This window comes from Zonotrichia leucophrys, chromosome 9 (assembly GCF_028769735.1).
Source record: "Zonotrichia leucophrys gambelii isolate GWCS_2022_RI chromosome 9, RI_Zleu_2.0, whole genome shotgun sequence".
In the NCBI taxonomy this organism is placed as follows: Eukaryota; Metazoa; Chordata; class Aves; order Passeriformes; family Passerellidae; genus Zonotrichia; species Zonotrichia leucophrys.
The window spans coordinates 24,074,978-24,085,250 of NC_088179.1; the positions used below are offsets into that span (position 1 = coordinate 24,074,978).

Consider the following 10,273-nt stretch of genomic DNA (forward strand, 5'->3'; position numbering starts at 1 on the left):
GCTCCGGGGTGGGAGGGCTGAGGGAAGGGGAGTCGCCGCCGGGCCGGGCCCTCCGGCGGGCGCTGGCAGCGGGCGGAGGGCGGGCGGGAGCAGCGGGCCGGGCCCCGCTATTTGTACGGGAGCGGGGCCGAGCCCGCCCCAGTGCCCGCCGCTGCCCGCACCATGCCGGGGCTCCGCGCCTCCCCGCCCGCCTTGCTGCTGCTCCTGGCGCTCGCCTTGCCCCGGGGCAGCCTCGCCGTGCAGCAGCTGGAGCCCGGCAGCCGCTCGGCCGCGGCGGCGGCGCGGGTGGCCCTGCAGTACCGCAACTTCCAGGCGGGATCCCTCGGCGGGCTCCGGGCGCTCGGGCAGGTCCGCAAGGCTACGCTGAAGGTAAGCGGGGAGCCGGCGGGGTGTAAAGGCGCGCTGGGAAAGCGGAATTAACACTAATTATTACATTAGTACGGGTGTATGTAACTGAGATTAGCGCGTTCCCACGCAGGGCACCGGGCGCCTTCCCGCCTCCCTCAGGAGCCGCTGCCCCATCCTCGGGGACAGCCGGGTCCCCGCGGGGACCGCTGTCCATCTCCCCTTCCTCAGGGACCCCTGGCTCTACTCAGGAGCTGCTGTCCCGCAGTCCCTCCCTCATACCACGAGCTTCATCTAAAGGCAATGCAGTTCCCACCAGAAAATAAACCTTAATCTTCCAAAAATCTCATGGAATTGAGGTGGCAAAACGGGAGTCCCAGAGAGGAGCAGCTATGGGGACAGAGCCTTCCCGTCATGGGGAGCTTACCGGGGATGCTCGAGGTGGTACTGGGGTGCAGCCCTTCTCCTCCTCCAGGTCTGGGGCTTTTTTACAGCTTATTCACTTTCTGAAAGTACAGGGTCAGGCAAAAACTTCTGGGGAATGTTTGTCCCGGGCTGTAGATCCTGGAAGGAATGCATCCCCTTCCTGGAGAGCCGAGGGATGGGATTTAAATCCAGCCCTGTGCTCCTGCTGCTGGGCAGCTCCTGAGAGCAAGGGCTGCTTGTCCTGGGTTCTCAGAAAAATAAATTCTGGATCCTGGATTCTGCTGAGCAGCTCCTGAGAGCAAGGGCTGCTTGTCCTGGGTTCTCAGAAAAATAAATTCTGGATCCTGGATTCTGCTGGGCAGCTCCTGAGAGCAAGGGCTGCTTGTCCTGGGTTCCCAGTGTCAGGTGCCAAAGGCAGCACTGGATTCCACTGGATCCTTTCCAGGATCTGGAGATCTTCCACTACTTATCCTGTGCAGCTTCTAAAACTTAGTAAGAGGATGTAGTGTTTAATCTCCCCTTTCCACAAAGATATTCCAAACCAACCAGGAATATCTGGGATGCATTAATTAATGCAGCCCTTGTGTTACAGAGATTATTGGGTGCTGAGCATGGAGGTGCTCCTGGGATACTGAAGTTTTCCTGTGAAATTGCTACAAACACCTATGACAGGAATTCTCTGTTATTTTATACTCTCCAAAAGTATCCATGCTCCTTCTGTATTTCCTGGGCACTTTGCATATGTCTACATGTGAACATTTCCTTATATAAACACCTGTGCCTGGCTGAAGAATAAGTGGATATTTGTGGGGAGGGAAAGGGGTTTTTCCCCCTCCATCAGCCACCTGTCTCCTCACACAGGAAGGAAAATAACTGCCTCACTATAGAGAAGTGAAATCGCTCCTTATTTCCTCAGTGCTGGCTGCTGTAGGAGCTCCCTGGAACCACTCTGTGCAGTTTATTTCCTCCTCCCCTCCTTTTTTTTTGCACACTCTGTGAAAACAAGAGGAGAAATGCATGAAAAGTGGGCACTTCCTTCTTTCCTGTCCTCCCCTGGAAAAAAATGAAAAGCATTTCCTGCAAGGAATTGGCTGTATTACGTGAAGGGAAGGGGCAAAAATATTGGGATTTGGGTATTTTTTAGGTTTGTCTGGTATTTAATTATTTTTGAAAGTGGGCTAATTTCCTATTGGTTACTCTATTACTGGATCTCATAAAATCAGGATAATTTTTAGTGGAATTTAATAATGAGCACAGTAATTTAATACTAACTTTATTAGCCCCCGAGCTGGTGAAACTGGTAATTGGAAACAGGACTGGGAACTCTCTTAGATGGGAAAGATCTTTCAAGTTCAGGTAAAATGAGACTTTGTTTCCTGGCAACAAAATGCAAAACCTGCAATAATCCTTACCTTGCTGTTGGATGCAGATGGTTTTTGTTGTCCCTTCTTTTCTCTTAAGTGAGGATCTTCTAGAAAACAGCAGCTCCTGGAGTTGCTGTCCCGCACTTTAAAATGGACTTTTGATAATGAAGCATTAGTTTGTGCCAGATAAAGATCTCAGAATTTAAAGGGAAGCTTTTGGGAGCAATGCCCTGTCCCAGTCTGTCCTGGAAATCCGAATTCAGGAGTAGGGATGTGTGAAGGGGAATGGTGAACCTCATGCAACATTTGCTTAAATTGGGCTAGAAAATCCAGTTTTCAAATAGCCAGGTGGACATTTCACAGCCTCAGCTGGACACAGCAGCAGCACCACAGCTCTGCTCCCTGATACCAGAAATCAATTAGAAATGTTCTCCCTGATAGCAGCAATCAATTAGAAATGTTCTATCACCCCAGCTCTGCCCCTGATACCAGAAATCAATTAGAAATGTTCTCCCTGATACCAGAAATCAATTAGAAATGTTCTCCCTGATAGCAGCAATCAATTAGAAATCAATGTTCTATCAATGTGCAGCAGCCAGAGCCCCAGGGTGGGTGGGAAAGGCAGAATCCAAGCAGGGGCAGCTCTGACTCCTTCTCCCTGCTCAGTGATCCAGGCCAAAACTGATCCCAGGGGAAAATCCTGCTGGGGAAACAGACGGGGACAGATGGAAGTGCAAACTGATGGAAACCGATTGGAAACTGATTGGAAATTGATTGGAAACCGATTGGAAACCGATTGGAAACTGATTGGAAACTGATTGGAAACTGATTGGAAACTGATTGGAAACTGATTGGAAACCGATTGGAAATTGATTTGAAACTGATTGGAAACCGATTGGAAACCGATTGGAAACCGATTGGAAATTGATTGGAAACCGATTGGAAACCGATTGGAAACCGATTGGAAATTGATTGGAAAGCGATTCCTCAGGGACCTGCAGTGAAGCTGCTCTGAAACTGCAGTTTTGGCCTTCCCAGGGCTAAAAATCTGTCAGTTTTGAAAGTCGCCGTAATTTGGAGCCCAGATGTAAAAGAATCCCGTGACCCAGATATTGAGTGGAAAAATGAATTACTCACTTGTTTTCTTCCCTTTTTGGACACTTTTATCTTTGGCTGCTTCCCTGGGGGTTGCCAGACATCCCTGAGCTCTGCCCAGCCCACACTGGGATTGGGTAACAGCATTTGGGATGCCAGTGGGGATAATAGTGGAAATAAAAGTTTCCCTTCAGGCCTACAAAGACTTTTTTAGAATTATTTTGTGCCAAATGGAGCTTCTCCTTTCTCTCCAGTGAGCTCAGGAAGCCTCAGGTGTTCACAGCAGTCTAAATATTTGTTTTAGCTGTGTGGCATCATTTGCAAGCTGTCTAGGCAGCAGTAGTAGGGTGGTAGTAGCTACTAGCAGTACTGTGGGGGAGTTGCTGCGAATCAGGAGGGAATCTCTGCTTCAAAACCCCCAGAAACACAGAATTCTGCGCTCTTTAAAAAGTCCTGCTGAGCATTGCAGCTCCTCTCTCCTGCAGGACTGGTGATACACAGGAGCAATCCTGGGTCACTGTAAAAATCCCCAGATTCAGTCAGGTTAGAGGTGTTGTAAGCCATGGCAGTAACACCTCCTGGGTGGCTTTACAGCAGTTGGAATCTTAGATTTTAGTGTGGTTATTGCACGAGGTGAGAGCCTTCCAAAGCTCATTCCACTGCAGTCCCTCCTCCTTTGGTGACCCTGCATTGCAGAAAGCCACTGTCACTCCCCTGCCCATGTCCCAGTGTCACTTGGGGACAATGTTTGAGGCACTACACAAAAAGGGCAAAGGGGAGAAGGAGGATGGGGAGAAGAAAGAAATGATCAGAAAATCTGAGCTCATCCTCTCTGTTTCCTGCACCTCCTTCATGGTGAGATTTGGCTCCACACTGGACTTGCCTCATCCTAAAGCTGCAGGAGGGGATTTTTAATAAAAACAGAGTGACTGAAGCAATTGTTGACCTGCATTTCCCAGCTCTGCAGGTGCCACAGGCAGGTGTGAGCTGAGGATCTGCTGTGGGTGTGAAACTCCACTCACCTTGTACCATCAGGCATTTCCTGGGAAAAGTGTGCTGGGAACAGGAAGGCTCAGGGTTAGATAAATAACACACAGAGGTTTGCTTTGGGCCCTGCAAACAGCCAGAATTGTACTGAAACACCAAGAAGGACTGAAACTCAGCGATGCTGCACTCAAACCCAGGGAATCCAGAAGGACCTTCCCTCCTCAGAGCTCCTTTTGCAGCACACAAGGCTTTAATCCCACTGCTGGCTCCATCTTCTCTCTTCCAGAACATCCCAGAGTCTGGCCACAAGTATTACCTGCAGTTCAGCACTGAGGACTACAGGACTGGGGTGAGTTCCTGCTCCTCCTCCTCCTCACCCTGGGCATCAAATCCACTGCAGCAGCTCCCAGACAGGACATGGGTGTCCCAAATGGATCTGCCACCTTGGAAGGACCTTGCTGCTCCTCCTGCCTGGCTTTGCTCCAGGGCTCACCTGAGGGATCCCCAGGCCTCAGTCCCAAAGGGAATTCTTGCTGAAGTCATGGAGGCCACCAAGGGCCTGAGTGGAACCGTGCAGTGGCCCAGGCTGGGTGACAGCTGGCCCTGCTGTTCCCTTTCTGTGCTCCCCATTCCCCCTCACGTCCCCGTTTTCCTGCTGTCCACACCCCAAAAGGCAATCAGGAGTTGGCAGCTCCATGGTGTTTCCAATTCCACCCCTCCATTCGCTCTGCCCCAGCTGGCAGCAGCGTTTTACTGCCCTTTGTGAAATTCAAATGATTTTCAGAACTTACCGTGAAGCCTTAGATTATTTTTGTTTCAAGGCTGGCACAATGAAAGTCCCTGTTATCAATTAATGTTGTTTTTTGAGCTCTCACAAACATATTTCCAAGATGACTTAGAGCATTGTCGTGCCCTGAAAGCAGGACAAGCATTAATTAAAACCTTCTGTTAAATCCCTTTAGCTTTGTGGTTTTAACCTCATTCCTGGAAAAAAGACAAATAAAATCCTCCTTGACACTTTCCTAATCCCTGAACAGCTCCATACAAAGAGTGAGTTGCTGGTAGATAAAATCTTGATTAAAAGAACAGTTTTAAATTCTCCCTTGACAGGAAGATGCTGGGAACTGCCTGGCCACGGTGCTCTTTCCAAAGAAAAAGTCTCGTCCTGTTGTCAGCATCAAGTGCTCCCACACCAAAGACCAGAAGGAAATCCAGGAGGAGGACAACAAATTTTACCAAAGGATCAGGCACCAAAGCAAGCCAATAACTGCAAGCAACATTCCAGGTATATTCCTCCAGATATTCACCTGTATTTCACTTTATCTCAAAGGGCACCAGCATTTGAAAAGGAGCCACAGCAGCACTGTCAGAGCAGTCCCACCTCCCCAGGGACTTTGGGGAGAACAGAGCCCCTCTGGATTTACCACTGGCCCTCAGCCCCATCCTGTGAGGGTGGCTGGGGTTTAAAAGCAGCTCCACACCATTTCTGAGTCAAATCAATGCAGATTGTCCTCCAGGAATAACAAGTGCCCAAACCCACACACCTCCCCAGCCGTGGTTGGAAACTCACTGAGGATGACCAGCACAATTTTTCCATCCTGGAAAAATCCCATCTTTTCTCCCAGCTGGGTAAGGACTCAGATTACTGTGGGATTTTTGGGTTTCTCACCTCATCATGGGGATCCCTCTGTTGGCAGTGTCAGCTGTGCCACTCTTTATACTCCCCAGGGACTGCAGGTTCAGCATCATCCCCCTCCCTGTGACACACCAGAGGGAGGAGCCCATGCAGGAACGGTGCAAGCTGCTCTGAGGTTCATCATTCTGCTGCTGCCCAGCCAGAATTAACGTTATTTTCTCTTTCTCCTTACCTTGCAGACAGCTATGGCAACATCGAGCCTGCCCTGGAGCCAGTGTGGGCTCTGGCTGTGGCTGGCAGCAGCTCCATCATGTGGGAAAAGTCCACGGAGACCTTGGGATACTTCCTGGCCCAAGTGAAGTCCGTGAGGCAGTGGGTGAGTGGGGCAGGAGGGACAGGGCAGCACAGAGCCCCCTCTGAGGGGGTTCCCCAGGGCCAGGGGCTGCTCCTCACCAGCAGCTCCAGCTCTGCTCCAGCACTTGGCCAGGTTTTGCTGGGAGATTGTCCTGACTGGATCTGCAGTTCCTGAGCCTCTGCCCCTGCTCACACTGACACCAACCTGGACTGGCAGCAGCTCCAAGGCTGCAGCACATCCAGCAGCACTTCCAGAGCCCTCAGCCTGCTGGATCCACAGGCAGCATCCAGCTTTGGCTCCTCAGCTATTCAGCATCCCTCTGAAGGAGAGGTTCATGCAATTCTCAGATGTCACTGAGGGTTAAATTCCATTAGTTAGCACCTGGTTTCAGTGCAGACAGGCTGCACACAGCTCTTGGTGTCCTCAAACACTCCATGCAGGAAGGGCTCCTAATTCCATCTTCCCACAATCAAAACCCATCTCGCTGCAGCCAGCACCCACAGGGCCCTGCTCACCTCCTTCCCTGAGCTCCAGCAAATCACAGCAGACATTCAATTCTAACAATATCAACCTGTGTTCTGATAATTCTCCCCTTTTTTTACACCTGCCCAGATGAGGAAAGACGATTTTATTGAGTTTGACTACACGGTGCTCCTGCATGAAATGCCAACCCAGGTAAGGAAGTGCCATGAACAAGCTCTCCACTGTTACAAACCTGGGTTCAGACATAACCTTACACTTTTCCTTTCTCTTGGATAATTAATTCAACATTAGGATCTTCTTGTTGTAAACTATGGCACCTAATACCATTTTATGTGGCTAAAGATAATTAGGGTATTTTCTGTCTACTAATTAGCTTCACAATAGTATACAAATAATAACTAATCTACTTAATGTCTTGCTGATATAGTTAAGATCATCTCTACTCTACACATTAAGCAGAAGTTTGGTTACAAACAATCAAAAAAAGATTGGCATAGATATGAGAACATGATTACTTAACTCTTTAAATCTTTCCTGAAGAATAGTTTAACACAACTGGAAAAGGAATAAATGCGAGAATAAATTTTTTCCACTGAATTCTTATACAAGCATTCCTAAAGTGCAGCAGGGGCTGGGCTGCAGCAGGGTGATCAGAGCTGTGTTTTGTGATCAGAGCTGTGTTCATTCAGCTCATTCAGGGTGATCAGGGCTGTGTTCATCCAGCACGGTGATCAGGGCTGTGTTTTGTGATCAGGGCTGTGTTCATTCAGCTCATTCAGGGTGATCAGGGCTGTGTTCATCCAGCAGGGTGATCAGGGCTGTGTTTTGTGATCAGGGCTGTGTTCATTCAGCTCATTCAGGGTGATCAGGGCTGTGTTCATCCAGCACGGTGATCAGGGCTGTGTTCATTCAGGGTGATCAGGGCTGTGTTCATTCAGCACGGTGATCAGAGCTGAGTTTCATTCAGCAGGGTGATCAGAGCTGTGTTTTGTGATCAGGGCTGTGTTCATTCAGCTCATTCAGGGTGATCAGAGCTGTGTTTAGTTCAGCAGGGTGATCAGGGCTGTGTTCACTCAGCACGGTGATCAGGGCTGTGTTTTGTGATCAGGGCTGTGTTCATCCAGCAGGATGATCAGAGCTGTGTTCATTCCGCACGGTGATCAGGGCTGTGTTTAGTTCAGCAGGGTGATCAGGGCTGTGTTTTGTGATCAGGGCTGTGTTCACTCAGCACGGTGATCAGGGCTGTGTTCATTCAGCTCATTCAGGGTGATCAGAGCTGTGTTCATTCAGCAGGGTGATCAGGGCTGTGTTCATCCAGCAGGGTGATCAGGGCTGTGTTCATTCAGCTCATTCAGGGTGATCAGGGCTGTGTTTAGTTCAGCTCATTCAGGGTGATCAGGGCTGTGTTCATTCAGTTCATTCACGGTGATCAGGGCTGTGTTTCTTTCCCTTCCCCAGGAAATCATCTCCTGCCACATGCGCCTGACGTGGCTGCCCGGGCAGCCCCTGAAGGTGAAACATTTCTGTGCTCCCGAGGGCCACGGGGCCGAGCAGGGATCTGGGGCAGAGTCAGGATCAGCAGCTGGGCCTGCAGCTGAGAAGGGAGCCAGCTTTTGAGTGAAATCCCCCTTTTGTGGAGATGGATCCTCAGCAAATCCTTGTGCTACAGACCTGGAGCTGGGATCGTCCTTCCATGCCAGTCAGTGCTTTCACTGATTGTTCTGTGCCAAAATCAATTCCTGTCACTTCTTCAACAGCGAGATTCAAGTTCTGCAGCTCTGCCTGAACCCTCTGCTACTCCATATATACACAGATGAACATACAGCAGTTGATTTGATGTCACTAATTAACTGTTACTTAAGAGTTTGTAAACAAAATTAATATATTTGGATAAAAATCATGAGCAAAGCGTTAATCTGTCACTAAGAGAGATTTGCCTGCTAATTTTTTGCCATGTTTTGGGCTAGAACCATGCTGATTTTTAACTCACATCTCCAATAAACCAAATGCCATCACTCAGGGTCGAGGCTGGGTTTTCTTTCTGCTGCTGGTGGTGCCCAAATTTCCACCTTCTCTGTCACCTTGAATCAAACCAGACCTGCAGAGCCAGGGAGGCTCCTTGGGGGTGAATCCCCATGTTTGGGAACAGCTCCTGTGACATTCCTGCCATGTCCTGTGCCACCACAAAGTCATGGCTTTGTCCTGTGCCACCGAATTCTCCAGCTGGGTTCCCAGCAGATCCATCCCTGTCCCACCTCTGCCACTGTCCCAAAGTCACCTTTCTCCCCATCAGCCAGGTTTGTGGCAGGATAAATGAAATCCTTCCCAGGAACAGCACGTTCCTGAGGAACAGAGGCTCTGGGGTGGTTTTCACCATCCTCGAGCTGTAACTGGGAACAACAATTCAAGGATTTCACACAACAGCTTTCCCTGGATGTTTTCAGGCTGGGTGATGTCAGCTTCACAAATCCCAGCATTTTACACAAATAAATCTGATTTCCTGACAGAAGCTTTTCCCCTCAGCACCCAATAAACTCGGGGAAGCAGCATTCCACACCCTCCTGGTGTTTTCTTTCCTGCTGGGAGAGAACATTTCTCATCATCAGAAGTGTGAAATCAGGGAGTCAAATTCCAAAATTCCTTAAAGAAGCTGGTGATTAAAATATTTTTTTTTTTTTTTTTTGGGAATTAAGTCAAGAAAGTAGGATGGATTTGGCACTTTGGGGTTGTGCTTTTGTCTCCTTACCTTGTTTTTCCCCTGCTCTGCAGGGCTGGAATAGAGCACCAGGCACTTCCCAGGCACCAGGCTGGAGGAGCTGGCTGCTCACAAACTCAGCTCCCCAGGAGCTTCTGGACAAGCAGCAAAGCTGTGGAATTCTAAGGGAAAATCTCCCCCAGCTGCTTTTAGGCCAAGGTTTCAGCCTAAAACCCCAAATCATACAGCAAAGTTCTTGGGGTTTGTTTCTCTCCCGGGTTTGTGGAGAAGCAGCACAGCTGGCAGAACTCATCAGCCAGGAATTCACATCACAACTGGCCTAAACAAAATATAAACCCCATAAATAGAAATGTAAATCACACCAATAGAAATAAACCTCACAAACACAAATATAAACCCCAGAGACACAAACAACATCATACCCACCCTGTTTCCTGTCCTGTGTTGACACTACTTTTATCAGACATCTCCAAATTTTGGGGAAAGCGCTACATTTGCTTGTTTTAGAAAACTTCCAAATGTCTGAGAACCTGCAGGGCTTTTCTGGGAATGAATTCCAGCTGAGCATTCCCAAAACCAAAGCCACGGATGTGCAGGAATCAGGGATTCACCACACGGACACCCCACATCTTGCCTGGCATCCATCAGCAGCTCCAGGCCCTGGCAAATCCTTTCCCAAGGTTTCCATAAATCATTTTCCAGCCCTTGCAGAGGAGAAGCAGCCTGGCTGCTCCACTTGTTTCTGTCTGGGAAGCAGCAACGCCAGCGCTGTGCCAGGAATGTCGCTGGGTTGGAACTGGAACTTCACTCCCTGTTTACTGGAATCTGCAAAAACACTTTTCAGCTGAGCAGGGCAGGGAGGAGGA

At 49.3% G+C, this 10,273-nt stretch overlaps 1 protein-coding gene across 1 annotated transcript; it reads left to right on the forward strand.

The window, feature by feature from the left end:
* The first annotated feature begins 112 nt into the window (after positions 1 to 112).
* LOC135451566 (ovocalyxin-32-like) lies at positions 113 to 8,711 on the forward strand. The gene is made up of 6 exons (XM_064720911.1): positions 113 to 369; positions 4,504 to 4,566; positions 5,328 to 5,502; positions 6,093 to 6,229; positions 6,821 to 6,883; positions 8,150 to 8,711. The coding sequence occupies exons 1-6, from the start codon at positions 163 to 165 to the stop codon at positions 8,306 to 8,308; spliced, it is 804 nt and encodes a 267-aa protein (XP_064576981.1). The 5' UTR covers positions 113 to 162; the 3' UTR covers positions 8,309 to 8,711.
* The last annotated feature ends 1,562 nt before the right edge of the window (positions 8,712 to 10,273 follow it).